The sequence below is a fragment of the Eublepharis macularius genome, chromosome 4, assembly GCF_028583425.1.
Source record: "Eublepharis macularius isolate TG4126 chromosome 4, MPM_Emac_v1.0, whole genome shotgun sequence".
Taxonomy (NCBI): domain Eukaryota; kingdom Metazoa; phylum Chordata; class Lepidosauria; order Squamata; family Eublepharidae; genus Eublepharis; species Eublepharis macularius.
The window spans coordinates 79,278,218-79,304,125 of NC_072793.1; the positions used below are offsets into that span (position 1 = coordinate 79,278,218).

At 39.5% G+C, this 25,908-nt stretch overlaps 1 protein-coding gene across 1 annotated transcript in view; it reads right to left on the minus strand.

Annotated features, from left to right (window-relative positions):
* Positions 1-1,774: 1,774 nt before the first annotated feature.
* The window catches only part of GFPT2 (glutamine-fructose-6-phosphate transaminase 2), a 42,051-nt gene continuing 17,917 nt past the window's right edge, over positions 1,775-25,908 (minus strand). Inside the window, exons 5-19 of the mRNA XM_054978518.1 lie at positions 25,398-25,456; positions 24,768-24,902; positions 22,975-23,036; positions 22,563-22,642; positions 21,915-22,032; positions 20,825-20,988; positions 20,141-20,236; positions 19,926-20,023; positions 19,329-19,449; positions 9,948-10,105; positions 9,356-9,470; positions 6,797-6,924; positions 5,881-6,048; positions 3,836-3,997; positions 1,775-2,912 (exon numbers count right to left, since the gene is read on the minus strand). Coding sequence (XP_054834493.1) covers positions 2,868-2,912; positions 3,836-3,997; positions 5,881-6,048; positions 6,797-6,924; positions 9,356-9,470; positions 9,948-10,105; positions 19,329-19,449; positions 19,926-20,023; positions 20,141-20,236; positions 20,825-20,988; positions 21,915-22,032; positions 22,563-22,642; positions 22,975-23,036; positions 24,768-24,902; positions 25,398-25,456 — 1,709 coding nt within the window. The 3' untranslated portion in view covers positions 1,775-2,867. The remainder of the gene's footprint in view (positions 2,913-3,835; positions 3,998-5,880; positions 6,049-6,796; positions 6,925-9,355; positions 9,471-9,947; positions 10,106-19,328; positions 19,450-19,925; positions 20,024-20,140; positions 20,237-20,824; positions 20,989-21,914; positions 22,033-22,562; positions 22,643-22,974; positions 23,037-24,767; positions 24,903-25,397; positions 25,457-25,908) is intronic.

Genomic DNA, 25,908 nt, shown 5'->3' on the forward strand with positions numbered 1-25,908 from the left:
GCTTGTGACCTTTTAAAAATAAAAACCCCCAAACTACAGCCTTATTCATACAGGTTAGTTAAAACATTTCGATAGCATTCTCGGGAAATATACTAGTGTATGATAATCAGCAAAATTATTTAATAGAACTGAAGGGAAGGAGGTAAAAGAAGCAAGGACCTTTGGGTAAGGGTGTACATGAGGCAGAGCTGCTCTGAGTATTTAAACTGTTTCTGGAACTGCTCGTTATTTGGATGGGGAATTAGCTAGCAGTCCAGAACTGAAATTAGTGGGGATCCAACCAATGTATACCAAGGTCCTTTTTCCAGAGACTCACGTGACAAAGAGGCAGACTACAATTATTCAATCAATAAGGTGTATTTTCTAACAGTGTGGTGTATGCCTGAACTTACACACACATACAAGATTACATACAAGAGCTAAGAAATACAGGGTAGGAAAATTAGAGACGGATGCATGAGCAGGAGCCCCACGATGACAAGGGCATACTTACCATCCTGAGGTGGAGCAGAGATCTTAGCAGCGAGGAGGTCTAGTGCCAGCACTAGGACCACGGGTAGAAAGGCAGCAAGGAAGTTAGGATAGGAATGGTGCGCGCCCTCAGGTTCGAGGGGCTAGCTTATATACCTTCAAAGTACCCAGGGGCTGACGCCCCTTTCAGTGGTTCTCACGACTTGAATCAAAGGATTTGGGGTTATTGGAACAGCCTTGATTGGACAATGTTTGAAGTCTGATTGATATATCATGACACCTTTTGGGAGAGGGGATGGGGGAAGGAAGGGGATCCGGGTTACCAGTGCTCATTCTGGTGCCATCAAGTCCGGCACGCGGAGGCTGCTTTGATGTGTGCTCGTTGATTGCTCTGGCTGACTGGCACTCAATCTTCATTCTGGAAAGGTGTTAAGATATGCAGAGGAGAGCGGAATTCTCTCGCTGTGTACGTGGTCAGCTCGCTTCTTCGAAATGGCTTCCCAAAACAGACAGTTCCCCTCGGTTTCCTGGCTGCCTGAGAACATGGCTGTCGTCTGGGCACGGCTAGGGCTCACCAACAGACTGCCTGGCAGTGAGGGCACGCTTGGTAACCAGCCCTTGGGAGGCTCCCGGCAGGAGTTGGCCAGGGGTCGCCTGGTCAAGCTCGCTGAAGGTCTCCCTGGCTGGCACCTGGCTGCTGGCAGCGTGGCTGGGACCCAGGGTAAGGCAAGCTCTCATGGGCAGGCGAGGGAGCAGCGTTTAAGACACAATCCGTGGTTGGTAACAGGGCAACATCACACAGGAGAGTCCAGATATAAGCTTGAGCAGGGCAGTGCCACGCAAGGGTCTGAATGCATTTGTCTAGGAAACTGACACAGTTTGTTGCAGCGTCTGATATGGAACTGACACGCGTATTGGAGGCACACACATGCAAGGCAATCTTTTAGTGTAGGCTTCAAACACAGTTCGTGGCTGGCCTTAGGGCAGGAAGGGGGGGGGCTGTTCGGTAACAATAGAGAAGGATGAAATACAAGTTTTTAAAACAAAAATTACATCATTGCTGGACTTTATTCAGTTCTCATCTGGCTATTTGTTTTTTTGCTTAATTTACAAGGTTATTTTTCTGCATACCTGGTAAGTTCCCCCAAGTATGTAGAGACCTCTTCCTCGGTTGTGGGTGACCCTAGTTTAATACTTTCATTATATGCACAGTAGCCAAGACTTTAGCATTAGATATAATAATGATATTCTGGTTAACTTATTGGAAGAGAAAGCAATCAGGTAAAATACAGACATACTACCGTCAGTAGACAATATTTTCTTTAATTGCATAGCATTTTGGTTGTATGGCAGTCAAATAGATACATTAAGCGCAACAATATCTAATAGTCTTAAAGGGTTAAACAATGGATTCAAAATGAAGATAGCATTTTATTTAAGTCAAGTTGTTGACTAAAGCCTATTTTCAGCAATGTCTAATGAAGTGTGAGTGCAGAAATAGTCGTGGACAGGTAAAGTAGACGCATGATCTGTAAAATTACATATAAAGAGTGGTATCAGGTAGGTAAGCCTTGTTGAACAGCAGGATTTGAGTCTGAGACCAACACGATTTTTCAGGGTATAAGCTTTTAAGAGTTAAAGGTTCCTTCTTCAGATACCAGATATAAAGAGCAAAATTTCTCAATCACAAGTGGGAAAAAGAAAAGTCGTAGGACAGAATTCCAGTTAAAAGTACAAATATGGAATTAATGGAAGAAACAGTTTGTACATACATAGTAAAATGTCAATTTGCACAGATTTAACTGGGCAATACAACTACTATAGGCAAGCAATGTACTAAAATAATTTAAGCTATACAATTATGTGTGTATATAAATAAATATTTTTCTTTAAAACTAAAGCAGCAATCCTATATGCACTTAACTTGGAGCAAATCCCACTGACTTCAGATAGGACTTACTTCCAGATAAAGGACAGGACTGCATATAGTGTTGTCATTCACAGTGACTTAGAAGAAAGCTATGTACATATACATATATTGCACAGTACTTTATTAACCATATGTAAACAATGATTTTCTTCCTTTCTTTGGCAATGTTAGTATTTAAAGATGCTGAAGGCTTATAAGCCACACCACTTAGGTGCAAGGCATGTAAAAAGTATTTAAAGGCACATTAAACCGTTAAAAACACATTCCCAGATATTTTACAGATAGCAATATATCTGTTATACTGGCTCAAGCAAGCCACCACCAGAAACTCCACAGAAATCAATGGAATTATTCTTTGTAGTGGTATGCTTTGTAGATATGAGTCAAAGTTAAACATTCTGTTAAAGATTCATTGGCAGAAATACAAATTAGGATTGTCAATGACAAATATTTTATGTCACGCTGCTTATTCCACAGTCACTGATTTGGCCAGATTTCTAGGGAAATCCACCTGGAATAAAGAAGAAAAATGTCTTATATAACAATTGTAGGACATGAAATGGTAGGAATGTATCTGGCAATGTGGCCATAGGTGGCCACATCATTCCCACTTGTCTTTGACCTTTATTATTTTTTTCCTGGCCCCTTACGGGGAGATCTGACTCTGTCTGCTGCCTTATTTATCTCCTTACTCAATGACTCTGCTTCCTTCACTTGTTCCCTTCAATCCAATTCAGCTACAGACCAGCTATGGGGCCGTACTGGTAAGATGCTAATCAAATCCTAGCAAAGTATATGAAAACAGATCCAGATGGTATGGACACTATGGTATAATCAGCTACATAGTATACAATTAAACATGAACAAATACAATTAAAGTATGAATAAATGTGGCCTTTCTCCATGGGGTAGGCACAGTATCCAAGCCATGCTCCTTTGTCACAGCCCTGCTCTCTTAGCCATAGAGCAGCTCCCAAAGTGGTGAGGACAAAGTTTTTTACATCAATGGAGTTACAAAATTAAAAAGTGACCAGTGCTATATGCAGTTGTGTACACTTGAATTACACAACTGTACATAGCACTGGTTTATACCATAAGGCCTCTACATAATCAGCAAGCCTAGAGTAACAACGAAGATAGGGTGTACATGCCCCATACCATCAGTTGTATGATCTGGTCTTTTACTTTTTGGATAAGGAAATATGTATGTTCAGAAAAATGGCACATACTCTATGACTATTCTTTTTAATTCTGTAAAATGGTTTTCACAAAAGTTAAAGGTAACTCAGTTTCCATCTTAACAAAGCCCATCACATCAAGTTATTTGAATGCCGTTCAACTATTCTTGCTACCAGCCTGAAGAAATGGAGGAACAGTCCAGATATGTTTGTGCAACTGCTTTAATTGGAGTGCCTAAATGTAGAAAAGACTTACATCATATCCTCGGAGAACAGCCAGGTGGAATGAAAGCAGCTGTAGTGGGATAACACTCAAAACTCCTTGCAGACAGTCCACTGTTTGTGGCAGCTCAATAGTCTTGTAAGCAAATTTTGAACTCTCAGTATCTTCTTTAGAACATAAAATAACTGGGCGACCCTGTAAAACAAAACAATGAATAATATTGATTAAAGTTACATTTTGTTTATCTGCATTCTGTGTTATCAGAAATGTCTACAATATACAGGAAGGATATCAGAGGAGTTTAATTTTTAATGTCAGTGTCAATGGGTATAGGACAGAATGCACAAGATTGCACTCAAAAGTGCTTTACAATTAAGATTCAACATTTTGCACTTTAAATTATATTTTCATAATTATAGCCTGTGGTTAAGAGTACAAAAAAACAGCTTATTCAAATAATACTTTACTAGAGATGTTAGATTTTCAGCCATGTCATCCTTTGTTGTTTCTTTTTTCCCAGAAAAATACTGAAGTTTTTTGGTGGGGGGGTGGACAAAAATACGTGCAATGCTTTCAGCAAGCCAACTTGAAATACTTTATCCTGTTAATAACAACAACAACAACAACATTCGATTTATATACCGCCCTTCAGGACAACTTAATGCCCACTCAGAACAGTTTACAAAGTATGTTGTTATTATCCCCACAACAAAACACCCTGTGAGGTGGGTGGGGCTGAGAGAGCCGTGACTAGCCCAAGGTTACCCAGCTGGCTTCAAGTGGAGGAGTGGGGAATCAAACCCGGCTCTCCAGATTAGTCCCGCACTCCTAACCTCCACACCAAACTGGCTCTCCTTGACTGTACATAATACATAATGCACATGAAGCTGTGGGCAGCTTAGTGCGTGTTTCTATGCATTCAAAATGGCCAAAAGGCCAACAGTGACTAAAAGCTTGTTTTTTTCCTACCTTTGCAGCTCTGTGGCTGCAAAGATGAAAGAATGGCCCTTAAATCCAACCTCCAAGCTGACAAAGAAAGATTACTGAAAGGGCAATAAAAGACAACCAAACTAATCAAGGGGTTTGGAATGCCTTCTCTATGCAGAAATGCCTAAAGTGTGTGGGATTTTTGAGTTTAGCTAAAAAGCTGAAGAGGTTATAGATGTTTATAAAATTATGCATAGTGTGGAGGAAGTGGATAATCATTTCATTCTCACACAATGTTAGAACTTGGGTTGATCCAATGAAACTTATTGGGATGACAACAGATTCTGGACAAAGAAGGTAATTCCACAGGACATATTGATTTCTTTGTCACAAAAAGAATTGATGATCATTGGCTTAGATCAGGGGTGCGAAGCTCAGGAAGGTAGGCCATAAGTGATCTTTACTGGAACCTTGTGACATTGCATGCCTCTGCCCTGTGATGTTGTTTGTCTCCATTATATGGCTCATGTAACTCTTTGGGGGAGATCAGAATACTGCTGCTCAGATGTTCACTGGGCTGCGAGGTAGCATTCTTACTCCTTTCCCCATGAGATATTTTTCCACTGCATCCCAACATTTTGTCTGGGATACAATGGAGAAATTTCCTGTGTTTGCAAAGTACAACAACAGGGACATTTCAGTGGTGGGGTGCGCAGAGAAGAGAGAACAGTGCACCCCCTAGACATGGTGAGAAGTTTTTTTAAAATTATTCCTTAACCTATCCAAAAACTTTGGCATAGAATTAGAAATAAAAATAAATGCCTTATTAAGCATCTTAGATTGTCAGCAATAATACAGAAAATATGTTCATGGAGAAGGGAAATGGAAGGCCAGGTTCAGTACTCTTTCCACCTCAACTAAAATAAATAATCATTACTAGTACAACTGTCAGACTGGAATCAAATACATGTATTCTTAGTTCCTGAATGGGACTGTTCAGCATGGAAAAATGTGAACACAAGCCTGTTTGTGCATGTGTTCTCTGGTTGGGGCCATATAGTGCAGACTGTGATTTTGTAAGCTTTACAATTATTTTCAGGAATGCATGCATGGTGTATCTATAATTATAGCACACTTTCTAGTGAGATTACCTGGCGAGCAGTGACCTGTTGCAGAGCATTCTGGCATTTGGTGAAGCAAGGATCTTTCATAATGATCATGATAACTGGCATTTGTTTATCTATCAGAGCTAGTGGTCCATGCTTCAGTTCCCCAGCCAAGATGCCTTCAGAATGCATATAGGTAATCTCCTTGATTTTCTACAAAGCAAATGGAACAAAATCACTGTCAAAATATTAGATAGAAAGCATTTCTTAAACGTTTCAAAACAAGTACATGCAGATAAGTAGTTCACAGTGGTTGAGCTCCAAATGCTATGTTCATTAAGTTCAAAAGCCTGGCTCACTAGTGGGATTTCAACTTTAAGAAACCACACAGATCCAACTGCAATACAACAAAGTGCGTTTGAAATTCCCTCAGCTTCAGAATTTGCCACAATGCATAAGAGGACAGTGTGTTCTCCAGTAAACATGTCTAATGTCCTGCTGGCATAGGATACTTGCCTATATCTTTGTACAGTCGGTATGACTAAATACAAATCAGGCAGATGTGAGGATGCCTTAAGATGATAAACCCTAATAAAAGACAAGTCCATAAAACACTGCTCTTGTACTTTTAAAATACATTTTAAAGGGAGTTGTATAAAACTGGACTGCCCTAATTTAATGAATAAAAGCTGTGTGACAAATAAATAAATATACAAAATTATATACAAAGTTAATATACATACACAAAAACTAATATATAAGAAGTATTTCTACTTGTATAATAGATTTACCTACAAGAATAAATTGCATCTGCATTTTCAAAAAAATTAAAGACTTTAATAAACACGGTATCAAAGAGATGTCAAAAAAGAGGGGGGAAGTTAGTATGTATAGAACCATTTTATTTCGTTGACCATTCCTTAGTTTATAGGTTAGAGAAATGCTAATAAAAGATACATACCAATGCCCCTTCCAAACAAGTGGCATAGTTGTAGCCACGACCCATAACCAAAAGTGATCTTTGTTTATATAGTTCAAGAGCTAAATCATGTATCTTCTCATCCAAAGATAATACTTCTTTAACCATCCCTGCACCAAGAAATCAAAATTGAGAATTACTTAGATTTCAGAAGCTGCAAAACCTGGACCCTGAATAGGCTCCAGCCAACTGCATCTTTACCAGATACAGTAATTCATGCTTCACTGACATCCAGGCTCCTCTGGTGTGTGGGCTACATGGAGCTACCTTTGAATAGTATCTTGAAACGACAACTGGTTCTGAATACAGCTGTCAGAGTGTTGTTAAGCAAAGCAAACCACTTGGAACACATAACACCAGTTTTGCAACACGTAACTGCATTGTTTGCAGTTTTACATTTAATTTCTGGGCTTAATTTAAAATGCTGGTGTTAATCATTAAAGCCACAAATGGTCGAAGCACAAGGCATGTGAACAACTGCAAATATATAGGCAGGCTTATTTGCACAGTGATATCCTCTTTTTTCTTTTCTTTATTGTATTTATTTACTTCATTTATACCTCCCTTTTCTCCCCAATGGGGAACCAATGTGGCTTACAAGAGCTACTGTATCATAGTGGATAAGTGGCTGGGTTGCGAATCAGCACTGTGCTAGTTCGACTCTCCCTACTGCCATAAACTCAGCAAGTGTCCTTAGGTAAACCACTCCTCTTAGCCCCAGCTCCCCAGCTGCATTGTACGGATAATAACACTGACTTTGTTCACTGCTCTAGTGGGCACTAATCTATCCTGAAAGGCAGTACATAAGCATATTATTATTACTTATTATCATTATTATTACACTATGCTCCTCTCTATTTTATTCTCACAACAACTCTGTAAGGTAGGTCAAGCCAAAAGTGTGTGACTGGTTCAAGGTCACCCAGCAAGCTTTCAGGACAGCCTGCAGATTTGAAACTGGGTTTCCAAGATCCTGGTCCAACACTTTACATCATGCTGATTTAGTATGCTGTATATACTCTCACCATCCGACATGGTGGCTAGGGTTGCCAGCTCTGGGTTGGAAAATTCTTGGAGATTTTGAGGGGAGAGCCTGGAGAGGGCAGGGTATGGAGAGGGGAGAGGCATCAGCAGGGTCTAATGCCACAGAAATTATCCAGGGAACTGATTGCTCTTATTTTGAGATCAGTTGAAATTCCAGGAGATCTTTAGCTACCACATGGAGATCAGCAACTCTAGACAGCAGCCCTGCCAACTATAGCAACTAGATTCAAATAAGGTTACTACATTGCTGTTTTTTAAAAAAAAGATTCTAGACATTCAGTCATAGATCTCCTATTTTTTGACATGGGTTTACTGGTTTAACTGATTTCGTTAGCTGCCTTGAAGATTTGTATTAAAAGTCAGAAAAAATATTTTAATAAATACATCAGTTAACAGATGTAGCCATAGCTGCATGAATTCAGATTTCAGTATGTCATAAGCCAGCTGGGTGATCTTGGGTCAGTCACAGCTCTCTCAGAGCTCTCTCAGCTCCACCCACCTCACAGGATGATTGTTGTGGGGATAATAATAACACACTTTGTAAACTGCTCTGAATGTGGCATTAAGTTGTCCTAAAGGGTGGTATATAAATCAAATGTTATAATTATTTATTATTATTAATAACCTGTTCATGAGGAGTCTGAGCTGGGAAATCTTGAGTTGACCTCATGTGTTCCCTCCTCCCCACAACCTAGAAGTCTGTCCTGATTATGTCTGCTATTTTTCTGATGTATTGGACATCCAGTGGAATTACACTGTAAGAATGTAACCAGTTTGCTTACAAACAGAACACCAAATAGACAATCCAAGGGCTTGTTATTTCCCTTTGGTATAGATTCAAACTATTGTGGGAATAATAATAAATTCATAAATTTCAATGTATACATTTTCTTAAATCAAGCTGTCCAAGTAGAATTAAATCAAGTAGAATTTGAAATTCAAATTCTACTATGTTAACAATGTTTTGTACAGAGATCATTATGTTTAAAAGCCAAAAATGCAACTTAGAACTTTTGCTAGGCTAATAGTGCTATCCTATGCAGAGTTAGACCTTCTAATTTCTATTAGTTATCAGATCAATCACTCCTAAACTGCTTTTACACTGGTATCTATATACTCTGCCTGTGTGTGTATGTGCTGTCAAGTCACAATCGTCATACGGTGACCCTAACAAGGGTCTGTCAAGGCAAGTGAGAAGCTGAATTGGTTTGCCATTGCCTTCCTCTGCAGAGTCTTCCTTGGAGGTTGCCTATCCAAGTACTGACCCCGCTTAGCTTCCGAGATCTGACGAGATCAGGCTATATCATGCCACCTTGCCTCCCTCTATAAGCTCTAGGGAATTTTAAAGCAATTAATGGGTTCAGTAGAGAGATAAGCTACTGAAATCACATCAGGCACATGCTACTGTAGAAATTGCACATCAGTACTTTAAATTTAACCCTCTCATACAATATCCTGATATATCCACAGCAATTTGAATAGTAAAGAAATGCATACCAGGCAATGACTGTAGCCCATTTATGATCTCTTGTCTCCTGTGTTGCAAGGAAATTCTGTCTTCAGACATCATCAAACCAAACATTACAAGAGATACAAACTGGCTAGTATAAGCCTGAAGATGAAGAAAGCACATCCATTAAATTGGCTCCCTACTTCTGCCAATCCAAAGGTTCATTTCAGATGCAACACCAAGCCTTACCTTGCCTCCCCCCATATACTTGGTCCCCTCCTGCATTTCTTCTTTTCTGGCAAACCATAGTTTATTGTTACATCATAGCCATCTAAGTTATTGTTTGCACAAATTATAGTTTTCCCAGTTCAAATGTTACAGCAAACTATTCACTACAAAAGAAAAAGTTCAAAACAATTCAAGTGCATAATGTGAGGGAGTGGGATATATGTGAGCATGAGGCTGAGGCACAATCAACCAAACTCTGGTTTGCTGTTGCATATTACCCAACCCAGTAATACAAAACATGATGCTGTAGCCATATTCAGGGATATTATGCTGGTAATACAGTGCAGATATACCAGGCATATCTTTAAGATTGGGAGAGAAAAATACCAACTACAGCTAAATGCAACTTACCTTTGTGCTTGCCACACCAATCTCAGGGCCTGCATTGATATGGACACCACAATCTGTCTCCCTGGATATTGAGCTTCCAACAGTGTTTGTAATTCCTACAGTCAAAGCGCCACGATTCTTACAGTACTGTAAAGCCATCAGTGTATCAGCAGTTTCACCTTCAGTACAAGAACACAGTGATGTTGATGCATAGCTCTGAACTGAGTTCACTCAATTCAAGACAGACAACAAACAAGTGTGGCTGAAAAAGGTACTATCCATCCCTACATGAGAATATCCTGCCATATAGACTAGGGCATGCAGCTCCTCCCACCTCAACTTACTGTTCCATAAAAAAAATCAGAGGGCGTTTTATGATGTTAGAAATAACAATGTCTGGTGTACTGCAGCAGCAAGAAGTAAGAAGAGCCTACCATGCAGGGGGCAGCAAGGATCACTTAGTTAGGACAGTGAGAGTAGCACCTCTCTTGTTTCCTGGGGGTCATTTCCTTGTCTTGTCTCCTATTGGGCTAAACAGGGCAATATCCTGCTTCTTCTCTCTCCTGCCACACTTCTTCTCTGTCTCTGCAAGATGTAGTCAGATAGCTAGGATCTATCTCTCCCCCTTTCCCTCAAGTATGTAACTTCCTCAAATAAAGCTTTTGCCTCTCTAACCAGCTCGGCGTTTAATTCCGCAGCATTGTTTAACACTCGCTCTAACAGGGTTATGGGCCCAGAGGCAATTAACGCAAGCTGAAGTTAAGAGAGAGCAATAAAAGTTCTGCTGTAGCCGCAGGCTAAAGCACAGAGGGCAGACAATAGAGGAAAGATGGCTGACTCCTACAGTGCACAGCAGGGGTTCCAGATCGACCGACTAGGCGACGGGAGGAACTATGATCTTTGGGCAGAAAGAATAAAAGCCCATCTTATTCAACTGGACGTCTGGTCTGCAGTAACAGATGAAAAACCGACTGGAGATCCACAGAAGGAAGCCAAATGGGTCAAGCAGGACAATAAGGCAAGATCTATTATCATTAATGCTTTAAGTGATAAACAATTGATAAGAGTTATTCATGAGCCCACTTCTAGACAAATGTGGACATCTCTTCTAGAAATAAACCGTCAAGAATCAATTAAAACTAAAGTTTTGCTAATGAGGCAATTGTATCGGATTCAGATGAAGCCACAGCAACAGCTGAAAGATCATATTGCAAATTTCATGGAATTAACACAGAAATTAAGATCCCTTGGAAAGGAGATCCAGGATGAGGATCTAGCTATAATTCTGCTATCTAGCCTTCCTCAATCTTATACAAGCATTGTACATGTTTTGGAAATGAGAGAAAGTCTAAGCTTAAACTATGTACTTGCAAGACTGCAGGAGGAAAGTTTTAGCAAACTGGATCATATAAGTGAGCCAAGAGAGCTAGCTTTAAGAGTCAGTTCAAGAAATGATTTCTCCTGCAGCATCTGCAGAAAGAAAGGACATTTAAAGGAAGACTGTTGGTTTCGTGATTCACAGAGAGTTAGCAAGCCGCCACGAGGCACGGAAACAAAAGGCTTTAGGAATGCTAATGCAGCCATTAAGTCACCTAATGCCGATGGTCAAAGGAAAAGCAGATCTGATAAGAATTGTTTAAACGTTGGTAAAAATGATCAAAGCATATGCAAATGGGCAATTGACAGTGCATGTACTAACCACCTTTGCAACAATGAGAAGTTTTTTAATGAGATGAATGAAAGCCACGATAAATTGTATACGGCAAATGGAGAGGCTTTAACAGCGCGGGGACAAGGGACCGTATCTGCATGTTGTGCGCTACCCAGTGGCCAAACTAGAGAAGTGCAGATCACTGATTGTCTATACGTACCTGAAGTTAAATCTAACCTATTGTCTGTATCTTTGATGGCCAAGAAAGGAATTGAGACTGTATTCAAAGGAGAGAAATGTTTTATTAGCAATGAAGGTGAATTAATTGCACAAGGCACATTAGAGGATGGCCTGTATATGCTGGATTGCTCTGAAGGCGCAGTGAATTTAATTGAAAAGTGCTCTCACAAGAATTGTACTAGTCTTATCCATAGAAGGCTTGGACATGCTAATATGGATTATATATATCAGCTTGAAAGGCAGAATCTGATTAATGATTTGCAAATGAAAAAATGTCCTGATGCAGAGAAATGTGTTTGCTGTATTCAAGCCAAAGGCACAAGACCTTCTTTCACCAAACAGAGTGAGAAGCAGACGACAAGACCACTGGAGCTGATTCACAGTGATGTCTGTGGACCCATGGGAACAGTAACACCCAGTGGAAGTAAGTACTTTCTGACTTTTACTGATGATTTTTCAAGATTTACTGTGATTTACCTGCTCAAGGAAAAGAGCCAAGTACTGGAAAAACTCAAGATGTACCTAGCAATGGTGCAGAACAGATTCCAGAGAAAACCAATGGCTATCCGCACAGACAATGGAGGCGAGTACGTGGGGAAGGAGATGACAAGCTTCCTAGCAGCTGAAGGAATAGAGCATCACCTGACCGTGCCATACACCCCCGAACTCAACGGGATAGCGGAGAGGAAAAATCGTTCTCTCACAGAGATGTGCAGGAGCATGCTGCAAAAAGCACAGCTACCTCAAAAATATTGGGGAGAAGCTATCAACACTGCTGCCTATCTGCAGAACATGCTACCTACAAAGGGTGCAAGCAGCACACCATTTGAACTGTGGTACAACCGCAAGCCCAATGTAAGGCATCTGAGAGTGTTTGGATCAAAAGCCTACACTTATGTTCCGAAGGAAAAGAGGTCTAAGATGGATCCCAGAACAGAAGCAGGCATATTTGTTGGATATGCACTGGGATGCAAGGGATATCGAATCCTCAACCCAGAGACAGACACGGCGAAGATCCGCCATGTGGTGTACATTGATGAAAAGGAGAAGGCAAGCAAGCCTGACACCAGAGAGTCTACACCAAAGGAAGCTGATGCAGCACAGCAGCCAGAAATTGTGCAACTCTGGGACCTGACTGAGACGCAGGAGACACCTGCAGAGCCCACAGAAAGAGAAGGGGAAGCAGAGCCAAGTGTCAGACGCTCAGACAGAATAAACAAAGGAGTTCCACCACTGAAATTCTCTTACCTGGCAAAAACAGAAGCTGTACCAGAACCTTCTAGCTGGGAAGACATAGAAGGAATGCCAGCAAGAGAAGCAGAGAAATGGAGAAAAGCTGCAAAAGAAGAAATTGACTCTCTGATCCAGAACAAGACATGGATTCTCACAGAACTACCACCTGGAAAAAGGACAGTAGGATGCAAATGGATTTTCAAAACCAAACTTGATGCAGATGGAGAAGTACAAAAGTACAAAGCAAGACTGGTTGCAAAGGGATATTCCCAGAAGTATGGAGAAGACTATGATGAAACCTTCGCACCAGTAGTGAAACACACTTCAGTAAGAACACTACTGAGCATAGCAGCCGCAAGGAAGATGCATGTGGAGCATCTGGATGTGAAAACTGCTTTTCTTCATGGAGTGCTGGAAGAAGACGTGTATATGACACAGCCTCCTGGATTTGAACAGTCCAAAGACAGAGGAATTTGTATGCAAACTGCAGAAGAGCATTTATGGACTGAAACAGGCTGCAAGGGCCTGGAACCAGAAACTGAACCAAATGCTCATCAAAGAAAGATTCAAGCAAGGCGGGGCAGAACGCTGCCTGTACTCAAGAAAGAAAGACAACAAATGGACTTTTATTCTGATTTATGTAGATGATATTCTCCTTTGTTATGAGGATCAACAAGATTGTGATGAAATAGTTCAGCACCTGAACCAAGAGGTTGAAGTAAAGCGTCTTGGAAATGTCAGCTTTTACCTTGGAGTTCAAATAGAGCGAGAGGAAGATGGAAGCTATCTTCTTAATCAAAAGCAAAAGATCATGGATTTCCTAGACTACATGGATATGAAAGATGGAAAACCAACATGTACTCCAATGGAAACAGATTTCCTGAAACAAAATGGAAACAATGAACCTCTGAGAAATATCAAAGTATACAGAGAAGCAATTGGAAAACTGCTCTACATAAGTACAGTGACCAGACCTGACATAGTAGCAGCAGTTGGAATACTGTGCAGGAAAAGTGCATCACCAAGTGTGAATGACTGGCAAGCAGTCAAAAGACTGGCAAGATACCTGAGAGGTACTGCACAACTGAAGCTCAAGCTACCAGCAAGCAACAATCCCAGACTAGTGGGATTCATGGATGCTGACTGGGCAGAAGACATCACAGTCAGAAAGTCTACCAGTGGACGAGTATTCTTTTATGGTGGAGGAGCAATCAGTTGGACAAGCAGAAAGCAAGACCTAGTAGCAGCATCAACTACAGAAGCTGAATACATATCAGCAGCAGAAGCATGCCAAGAACTCAAGTGGATTCTACAACTATTAGAAGACTTTGGGATAAATGAACCCAAAACTATACAACTTTTTGAAGATAATCAATCTTGCATAAAGCTTGCAAATACAGAAAGAATTGGATCAAGAACCAAGCACATTGACATAAAGAATCACATTGTGAGAAATATGCAAGAAGAAGGGCTTGTTGAGCTACAGTACTGCTCTACAGAAGAAATGATAGCAGACATCCTCACCAAGCCACTTGCCAAAGAGAAATTTCAAAGTCTACGTGAAAGACTGAACTTTGTGGACTTTGTACACTAGACATTGAGAAGGGGTGTTAGAAATAACAATGTCTGGTGTACTGCAGCAGCAAGAAGTAAGAAGAGCCTACCATGCAGGGGGCAGCAAGGATCACTTAGTTAGGACAGTGAGAGTAGCACCTCTCTTGTTTCCTGGGGGTCATTTCCTTGTCTTGTCTCCTATTGGGCTAAACAGGGCAATATCCTGCTTCTTCTCTCTCCTGCCACACGTCTTCTCTGTCTCTGCAAGATGTAGTCAGATAGCTAGGATCTATCTCTCCCCCTTTCCCTCAAGTATGTAACTTCCTCAAATAAAGCTTTTGCCTCTCTAACCAGCTCGGCGTTTAATTCCGCAGCGTTGTTTAACACTCGCTCTAACAGTTGATGCATAGCTCTGAACTGAGTTCACTCAATTCAAGACAGACAACAAAAAAGTGTGGCTGAAAAAGGTACTATCCATCCCTACATGAGAATATCCTGCCATATAGACTAGGGCATGCAGCTCCTCCCACCTCAACTTACTGTTCCATAAAAAAAATCAGAGGGCGTTTTATGACTGTATATTTGTTTGTGGCAGAAAATCTGAATCAATCATGGCAACAATGAAACTTAATGAAAATCTTGAAAAGCAAGTTTAAATAGGTAGAATAGAGTATCTGGGGAAAACTGTAATGTTCACTTAAAATGTAACTTCCATTTCCTGGAACATCCTCATTGTCTTAAGCCAGAGGGAAATGTCCAGTGTTAGTTCTTGTGAAGAGAAAAGGAAGCAGCAAAAATGACAGAGAATTAAGGAGAGAGTAAGGCTTCAAACTGATGCCAAACAGAAAAGTAATTTAACTGGGGGGGAGAGAAGGGAGGCCAACCAGTTTGACAATGTATCTTTAAAGGCAACAATTCTCTACAGTCTCTTATTCTAGCAAAAAGTGTTCTGTCTCCATATGGTACAGGTCTCAGGTCAACCTCTCTTTTGGCTGTCCTGAGATTGCTAAGAGATAGTGAAGATACCTGTAGATACAATATTGCTGTACTATTGATGAACTCTTCCCTTGTTAATAATAACTGCATTTATATGCTTCTCTTCCAGAGAGATTAGTGCCTGACTCAGCAGTGAACAAGGTCAGTGATATTATTATGACTGCAGTGCAGCTGGGGTTGAAAAGAGTGGCTTACCCAAGTCCACCTGCTGAGCTCAAGGCAGTAGTGGGATTTGAACCAGCAGCCCAACCACTCAACCACTATGCTAAGGAGAATAGGCTATAACTGGCAGTGAATTCCACAATTCTGTTACTTATTGAATAAAGAAGCGTTTCTTTTTGTTATTTATCATATATAGACAACTTGTAGAGAGTAAGCTATTTAGTGGGAGTGGGAGTGTATCACATCTGTAGACCCAATTTCGTAAGTTGCAGCCATTATTTAAGACCCCCAACAAATCATCTGGAATGGTATAATGAACAAGAATGTTATTGTAGCAGGCTGCCCAGGGTGAGCCACTGTGTGTCATCAGCTGAAAGCATTGCTTACTGAGAGTGTTGGTAATAACAGTATTGCCCTTGCTCCAGAATTTAAGTATGGCCAAATGAACCCTAGTTCTAACTGAAGGCAGACCAAGTTCTGCCCTCATTAGGGCTGTAGGGGTCCCCTGGGTAGTGCAAGCAATCGTCTAATGAAAAGATTTTGAACTGATTCCAACCCCAGACCTCTATACCATAAAGGAGGTGGGGGATTGCCTTACATAAATACAGTTTTATTGCAGAGCCTACAAGAGATCCACCCGTGGTATAATAAAATCTCAGAATTGTCCCTATTATTTTTAAAGTGGAGGATTTGACAATATCCAGATGTATATTCCAACTTAAGGTCTTGCTAAAGGTCACTCCCAAATACTTATAGAAGCTGCACTGTTCAATGGGAATTCCATGAATACTCCAGGTGGTCCTTCTGGGCCGCCTTCTAAACACCATGACCTTGGTCTTGTCATAATTTATTTTGAGGGCCTCCTCTTTGCAGTATTCTCCTAGTTGGTGCAGTAACCTTTTTAGTCCAGTTTGGGTAAGGGAGAGACCATGTCATCAGCATATAAAAGAATCGAAATTTTCTGATGACCAAATGAGGGGGCAACAAACTCGGGACCTGATAACCTGTGCACTATACCATTTATGTACAGGTTAAAAAGCATGCGAACAAGTACACATCCCTGCTTAACCCCTCTAAGAATTGGAATTTCATCTGTTAAAGAGCCTGAAGTACCCGCCCTGATTTTGCAAAGATGTTTGAGTGTAATTCCTGAAGAAGAAACAGTAAGCGTTTATCTATATTTGTGCTAGCTAGCTTCTTCCAGAGACAATTTCTATCTATAGAATCAAATGCAGCAGCAAGATGTACAAATGCTACAAAAAGGGCTTTAGTGGGGCCATTTATGCCTGATAGGGCTAATTGATAAAGATTTTGACAGTGCTCAACTGTACTTTGGCCCTTTCTAAAGCCAGCCTGATTGGGTGGATTACATGATTAGAAATTTCCCAGTCCTCCAATTTATGCAGAAGATATTTACTATAAAGTTTTGCTGTAATATTCAACAAGCTTATGGGATGGTAGTTTTTTGGATTTGCTTTATCACCGTTCTTATGAATAGGAGCTACAATATTCAGTTTCCATCCTGACGGGAAAACACCAGTTTCATTAATCTGCATTAAGACTGGCAAGTATTGGCGACCGACCACCAGTCAGGAAAGGACTTTAGTAGTTCCAGAGGAATAAAATCCTCTCCTGGAGCTTTTCCTGAGGCTAGAGAGTTGATAAGATCTCTAATCTCAGGTTCAGTAACTGGGAGCCAATTAGGAGATACAGAGAATTCAGAGTAGGAAATCTGCCTCTGTATACCATAAATCAAGGATGGGGACAAAGGCGCTCCAAAAATTTTGCTGAAATGTGTATGCCAGTCTTTTCCTGAGATTTGTGCTTCAAGCTGAAAAGGAGGCTTGCCAAACCCAAAAGAAACAAGTTCCCAAAAACGCGACTCTCTTTTCTCTGCGACTGCCAGACCTAATTCATGCCATAGGTGTTTGGCATGATCAAGTTTTTTTCTTTTAAGAAGATTTTTATATTTAGATCTAAGGCGTAAGAGTTGGGTTACAGATGCTTCATCTTTGCAGTAACAAATCAAACGTGTACAGTTACTTAACTCTTTCTTGGCCATTTTACACTCCTGGTCAAACCATCCACTGCCATGAGTTTTTTTAGAATTTAATGGTCTATTGTTAGAAATCATGGGTTTTAAGGAGCTAACAATCTCCTTCAAAAAGTTTGATAGTGTTACTACCAGGTTGCAATAAAGTCTGACGCCGGGACAATAGTGCGTCATTTATCAATACCTGCGCCAGGTCCGTGAGCAACTGGTCAGACCACTTAATTCTTTTAGCCTCGGGAAGAATATCATCTGGAGGATCTAAAGTAGGGCTTAGATAAATACCCTGCTTAAAATTGAGAAGAAGTCTCAAAGAGCAGTGATCACTCTCAACTCTATTATCTATCTGAAATCAATCTACATGGTATAATAAGGAGGGAGAGATGGCCAGGTAATCAATTAATCAATTATATATATGTGATACTCTTTTGGACAGTCTTACAATTTCCCAGTCCAGATCTTCCCCCTGGTTTAAACTGATCAAAAGAGATCATGTTAGATCACCTTATTTAGTGAATATCACATCCCAAAATCTCAGAAAATCATTTACCTCCCTGCACTTTCAAACAATGCCGACAGCTTTACTTACAGGAAGATACCATCAAACCCCAATGGCTCTCCATCTCTGCATATGTGGTGCCTCAGTTCCTGAAGATCTTCTACATTACACTTTATTTTGTCCCATGTATGCAGAGGTTAGAGCTAAATTTCTTGCTAACCTGTTAGTGGGGCGTAACTTTACATCTGATATCAACAAATTAGTTTTTTTGTTATCCGATACTGATTCATTTGTCACTAGCAGAGTATCCCTGTTTGCCTTAGCTGCAAAAATATTAGGGCCAAGATTGTTTCCTCAGAAACCTAACTTTTTCATAACTATCTGGTATTTACTAAGGTCCCATTTTAATTGTATTTTATTATTTTAATAACTATTTTATGCTTGTAAGATAGATTTCTATTTTTACCGTTCTTAACTTTGTATTGTGAGGCCTTTGGCCATATACAATTAAACCTAACTAGTAGTGAGGGTGTTCACACACATCAGCCAGCTCTTGACTGTATGCACCCAGAAATCAATGGATAAAGAAAGAGGAAGGCTCACAGAGCTACATAAACTAAGCCCCAGCTTGAAGTTACACTGGCTTGGTCTTGCTTTTGAGAGTAGAAAACTTACTCCATGCTGTTCTGAAAGTGACTGAATACAGGATTGGTTGTTGTGGGTTTTCCGGGCTGTATTGCTGTGGTCTTGGCATTGTAGTTCCTGACGTTTCGCCAGCAGCTGTGGCTGGCATCTTCAGAGGTGTAGCACCAAAAGACAGAGATCTCTCAGTGATCAGTGAGAGATCTCAGTGAGAGATCTCTCAGAGATCTCTCAGTGAATACAGGATTACTCAGAGTAGTCATTGAACCATGCTGGATCCAGAATAAAATAAAAACACTTCCTTGGTGACCAATGCCTTTTTCTAAAGAATTTGTTTGGGCCTAGATTAACAATATAAAGCATAATACAACTCACCTGACTGGCTGGTAAAAAAACACACATCATCTCTAAATACAGGAGTATTTCGGTCCATAAAATCACTAGCAAGTTCCACCATCACAGGTAGTTCAGTCAGCTCTTCCAATACTTGACGAGTCTATAATGATATGGCAATCAGCTTCAGTTTTAAAATCTTTAAGGCTTGAACAAAATACGGCAAAAATCAGTGAATTAACTGCATAGAGATAAATTAAAACTTTGAATCTGCCTTTCAGAAAAATGCAAAACCTCCTATCATTTAATGACAATTTCAAATGACAATATCTTGCAAATGCTATGCATAGCAATATCCAAAAGCTGTATATCAAAGGGTTGTTGGATTTTACTTTGAAACTACTGTTTCAGGAGTATTGTAGACTGCTTGTGTTTGTTTTATCTGGTAGATGTAGTTTTTATGTCATTTTTATCTTTTATATGTCCTTGGAGCAGTATGATGAGAGGTAATCTAAAAATCTTTTGAATTAACAAACCAGTGCATGATGTGTTTGCAGTTTGGAGATACAGAAAGGAATCTAAAAAAGATTCTTTAAAAAGAATTATTTCCATAGTTCAGAGTGTTTTCTAGAAACTTACAGCCACGGCAGCATGATAACTGGTCCCACAGCCAATAATGATCAATCGCCTGCACCTTCTGATTTCTTTCAAATGGTCCTTCAAGCCGCCCAAAAGAACTATAGTTTCCACAAAAACAGCGGAAAGATAAACTTTAGATCAGTTGAGTTTTCTAATGCAGAGTGAAGGTAATGTTTTGTAGAATTAGAAGGAAGCACTTCTGCTCACAAGGTTACCTGTGTTTGTCTCAAAGTTCACTCTGCCTCTCATGGTATTGAAAATAGATTCCGGTTGTTCAAATATTTCCTTCTGCATGAAAGTACTGAAATTGCCTGTTTCCACAAAAACAAACTGTTAAGTTTCTTCCTGGATTTATTATTACATCTTAAACAAGAATGATATAGAACAGATAACCATTCAACAGGAAGTAACAGGGCTGCCAGTGGAAGATTAGAGGAGGGAGATAGAAAGGATTCTGTATATTTACTTAATTTTACTTATTTAATCTTCCTAAACAGGAGCCATGATTAATCAAAACATTTCTTAAAATCTCTTTTGAAAGAAGTGTGACGTACCCAAATGAAACCAAGGGGCATTTAAAAATCAGCAGTAATTTAACGCAACTTTCACCACATCAACTTTCCAGTCAGCTAAAATGGAATTGGTTATCATTTGCCATACATATCCCAACATAAGTAAACTTGATGACTCTAATATGCACGGGACCATTTCTGAGACTTGGAAGCAACATCTTCCAGAAGTGATATTAAAGTATTTGGTAATTTACTTATCTCTCCCCCCTTTTTTTTCTGCCACACTCCAGTACCATTACTGTCGTTATGCTGTGAATTGGAAGATATTTGGGTTGTTTTAGAGAAAAGATATGTTTATATGCTCTTGAACTGCCTGCTTGCCTTTACCTTTCATGATCTGCTGCAATTCCATTTGCAAGGTCTGTATGGCTCGAGATGGGTCATCGCTAGCTGAACGTTCTAGCCGATGAATGGAAAGTTTCCCTTCAGCCACTGCTGCAATGTCATCATCTTCTAGAAAAATGACTCTGTTGGTGTGCTCAATTATAGCACTAAAAAAAAAAGCAAACAGAAGGATCAGAGACACTTTTTCACCGTAGGGCACTTTGGTCAATCATTCTATTTGAAACCAGTTCCATGCACTTTATATAACACTATATTTCTCACATAACTTCAGCAGTGCCATTCCCATAGGCCATTGCCACTGGTTAATACATGTACTTGGAAGAAAGTCCTGCTCCTCATGTTCCACTTCTCACTATAATTTCCCTTTGTTTTATAGCCAAATGAATTATTCTGTTCTCTAGCAGCCCTGTGATTCATGAATCAATTGTTAATTATCAGCTCAAAGGTTTTTCAGGTCTCCCAGATCCTAACCCAACATTCTAACCACTACACTGGCTATGTCATGACATGGAAAACATTGACAGATGACATAGAAAATACTGAAATGGAGCATACTGCAATCAGTATCATCAGGATTCTCTGCTAAAACAGATGATGGCAATTTCAGATTGAATGGAAAAGTAACCAAAATTTCCAATAAAATAAATTTATTCTACTTATGTGAAAGAGTAAGAACAGGTAGGGGCCAATCTGTATATTATTCAACTCTTGATCACAGCTTAAGAATAGTAGGGCAAAGCTTCAGTGCATGCCAAAAGACTAGGTGGCAGAATGAATACTTATCCACTGCAATCAGTGTGAACATGACCTCCCTGCCACCTTGCCACTACTTATGAGCATGCTCCACGTGTCCTTGTGCATTGGGCCATGACACAGAAGCCTCCCTGAGTATCCAAGTTGAACATCTAACAGCAAAGGCTAGAATAGCACACACAGACTTCTCCAGCTTGAACAGGTGAGAAGCTTTGGCCAACAGCAGCCCAGCGTTTCCCACTGCATTATGAGGTTAGGGCCAGGAACCAGCCAACTAGCATAACATTACTGCTAAAACAACAGACATCTGTTCAGTCACCTTGCATCTGAAGCAAAGAAAAATTCAACCGCTTTATCTCCAACAGCATGAAGGCAGGTAGAACTGTCCAGTCTTTTCATTCTTGTCTTGCATATATTCTTTACATTTTCAATGTTACCTGTCAATTAAAACCCACACCTGTGTAACTTTTTTGAACAAAAAATGCCAGTAGCTAAGAACATTTTAAAAACATTATATGTCACAGAGATCACAAAGAAATTATGGTAATTACCTCACTATGAAAACACTGAGTATGAGTCAGCCAAAATTAATCACGTCTATTGATTTCAGTGGGAGAAAAACAGGCACAGGCTGAGAGTGTTTGACTTTGGCTCAAATATGCCCATGTATTTATCAGGATATCAAGTTCCTTTAAGATACATTCTTATATATACATTCTTCCTGTGCTCTGGGTTTACAAATACAATCAATAAACTATTTAAAATAAACCACACTTTTTATGTAATCTCAGCCTATCATTGCCACCACCACCGATTCATTTTCTGTTCATTCCTGTATAACACAAAAAGTAATTAAATGTCTAACTCTGGGATTGCTGATCACCTGAGCAGTATATGAACAACCCTATCTTGCAATCACTTCTATTTAAAAAAAAATGTTTATATTTGTAAAGCTTTAGCAACTTACATGTTCTGTATAAGACGGGAATTTGTTCAGTGGAAAGCTTAGATTCACTGCGAACTCCAATAAGTAAAGGACTCCCCCTTCTGTCAAACAGTGGAATCACAGGCAAGTTAGTTACAAATGTTATTAGGGATATTTATTATATATTTATTAAAGTATTTGTACCCAGCCTTTCCTCTTGGCTCAAGGTAGCTGTATGTTGGAACCACAGCTACTGCTACTTCAGAGAAAGGGACTCATTCCACTGGGGACCTTCCCTGCATATGTCTCATGCACTTACAAGTTGTGTACATTTACAGACTAATCCTTAATTATTAAAATTCACAAGGCTCTGAATATAGCCCCCTTTTTTGCATTACATACATAACATGTACACTCACATACATACTGTAGTGCACAAAACACCTTTACCAACCTGGTAGCAATAGCTTCCCCTGGATAATGGATACTTTTGAAGACCAGTGCAAAAGCCCCTTCCTGAAGAGGAAAAAGAAAAACATTCTACATTAACAACCAAACAGATGAAACAGTGACAACAATATTGAAAGAATGCAAAAGATCATGTCTTAACCTGATACACTCTTTCTGAAAAGTCTCTTGTCATCTATGGCAAAATGAAAGTCACTTTCAGCGGTAAAACAACAAAACAAATTAAAAAATATATTCCGCCTGCCAATCAGCAATCCAATGTACATATATGAGGAAGTAAGTCTGACTGAACACAGCAAGACTCTTCTGAGTTCAACAGAGTCGAGGAGATTATTTGTGCTAAACACCTCCATCCTTCCAAGGTCGGTAAAATGAGTACCCAGTTTCCTGGGAGTAAAGTGTAGATGACTGGGGAAGGCAATGGCAAACCAGCCCATAAAAAGTCTGCCAAGAAAACCTCGTGATGCGACATCCCCCCACAGGTCAGTAATGACTTGGTGCTTGCACAGGGGAATATTTTTACCTTTACCTACCAAAGGGAGACTCACTTAACATCCAGCTATGCATATCCCCTCCCTATTCTTATTTTTATTGTTTTTTTTATTCTATTCTTTTTTATTTCTTACTTTATTATTGCTGACTCTCTAGAACTGGTTCTGTATCGAAATAAATTGATAATGATGATGATGATGATGATAACATCCAGCTATAGGATACAGAGTCAAGGCTACTAAAAGATCAGGGATATTTAGATAATTATGTACCCTCGTTGAATAGTGTGCAAGGAAGGAGAAAGATGGTAAAGGGAGGATGGCACTTTACCTCTATTTAATAATTATGAAGAAAAATAAAAACCCTATTAGTCCAAGTTTTTCAGGGAGCTTTTGTTCTCATATAAACACCCATCACAAGATTTAAGATGAAATGAAGAGATTCCAGAATTCCCTTCCCTGGGATGTGCACCAAGTCCCTTTATTACTTGTCTTTCCAAGGAAAGTAAATTAATTTCTCTCTCTCTCAACTGGCTTTTAATTATTTTTTCCTAAACTAGGTTCAATAGACCTCTGAGCCTTTTAGCCTCAGCTGTTTCAGTTTGTTTGAATGTTGTTATGGTTTTATATGATTTTAATTTTTAAACATTGTTATTATGATTTGCTCTTTCAAAACTGTAAGAAGTGGTTTATAAACACTTGCAAACAAATAAAATGAAATGTTTTTCCATCTCATTTGAGTAGATACTTCATCTTAACCCACAGACAGATTCCAGGTAACAAACACTGCAATCCTCAGAAAAGTTACTCCAGTCTAAGACCATTGAAATCAATGGGTTTAGACTGGAGTAACTCTGCTTTGGATTGCAGTGAAAATGTTGCTTTTACAAAAACATAACACTTAAAAGTGTATGGAAAGTCACCTTCCTTCTTTAATGTATTCATAACGTATCAAAAAATCAGTAAGTCTTTCAACATTTCATGTTTGATCCTGAGATCTGTGATTCCAACGACAGAAGATCTTTCCTGCACTCTCTTTCCTCAGCAGTCCTCCAACCATAGTTATTCCTGGGGTCACTGGGGCCTTCCTCCTCCTCCTTCTTCCACACTGCAGTTTCCTGAACCACATGGCTTTTAATCCACATGTCCCCGCGACCCTGGGAATAACCTCAGAAAGGAGTGCTGGAGAATGTGGGAAAGATCTTCTAATGGATCATGGGATCCAACTCATCATACTGAATTTAACACAGTACTGCTTTAAACAGTATTTAAAGTCACATCTACTCACCAATTGCTGAATTACTCTCTCAACCAAGGCAGAAAAACTCATGTCTTCAGTCTCCCTGTTATCATACACATACTTGATCAGCTTTGGAATGGTTTCAGTATCAGTTTCAGATTCAAACTCATAGCCTTTGGTCTCCTGTAATGTTTTAGAGTATATATATATATATATATATAAAACATGATTTTTACTTTGCTCAAGGTGTTTAAATTCACATTCCTCACCTCAAAACAAAAAGACACCTACTAGCTTGATCTTTTTTACTACCTTCCAAAGTCACATTCCCAAGCTATATATAAACATATTTAAATATGTCATTGAAGCAATATGAAATTAATATTGCCTCATAATAATCAGAGATCACGGGGGTAATTTAAAGAAATATACTGTATCTTTCACACACGCACACTTAGTTGTTTACCCTCTTCTCCTAGTCTCTCTCCTCTGGTAGTAAAATGAGGGGAAAGATTGTGACTCTGGAATTTATTTTAACTACATTCATTTACTTGAGCAAGGCAAAGGACAGGCAGGGATATATCTTCCCCAAAAATTCCACATGAGAAAACTAAGCATAAAACAACATTAAGATGATACACTGAAATTTTTTGAGTAATTAATTTATTATACACTTACCAAAAACTTCCTCAAGTCTTTGTAATTTGTAATGATCCCGTTATGAATAACAACAAATTCTGAATATAATAAGAACAATAAAAAGATTGAATTGGCAATAAACCGCAAGCTTATAGTCCAAACGATAGTTTAAGTGTAATAAAAAACACTGGCAATTTCAATGTGCAATTTTTGTGGTCCATTTCCTGTTTATTTCCCCATCAAGTTCTTCAGTTAGCTGTCACTAGACTCAGGGTTTTGGTTGTGTAACTCACAGTCTGTCAAAGATTTGGCAAGAATTCTGTACATGGAAGCCTTTTTATAGGTGGTACTCTTGTGCTACAGGCTTCTAGCTTCTGAACCCTAACTGGCATATGTGAGAAATGTTGGAGCCCCACCTTGGGAAAAACAACAACATTCCATTGTGTTAGCAAAAATGCCTCTCTCATGAAGTGACTGCCGACCAGTCCCTCACTATCTTAAATGCACAAACTATTTCAGAAGTAGCTTCTGGGAATTTTGATTCAAATGC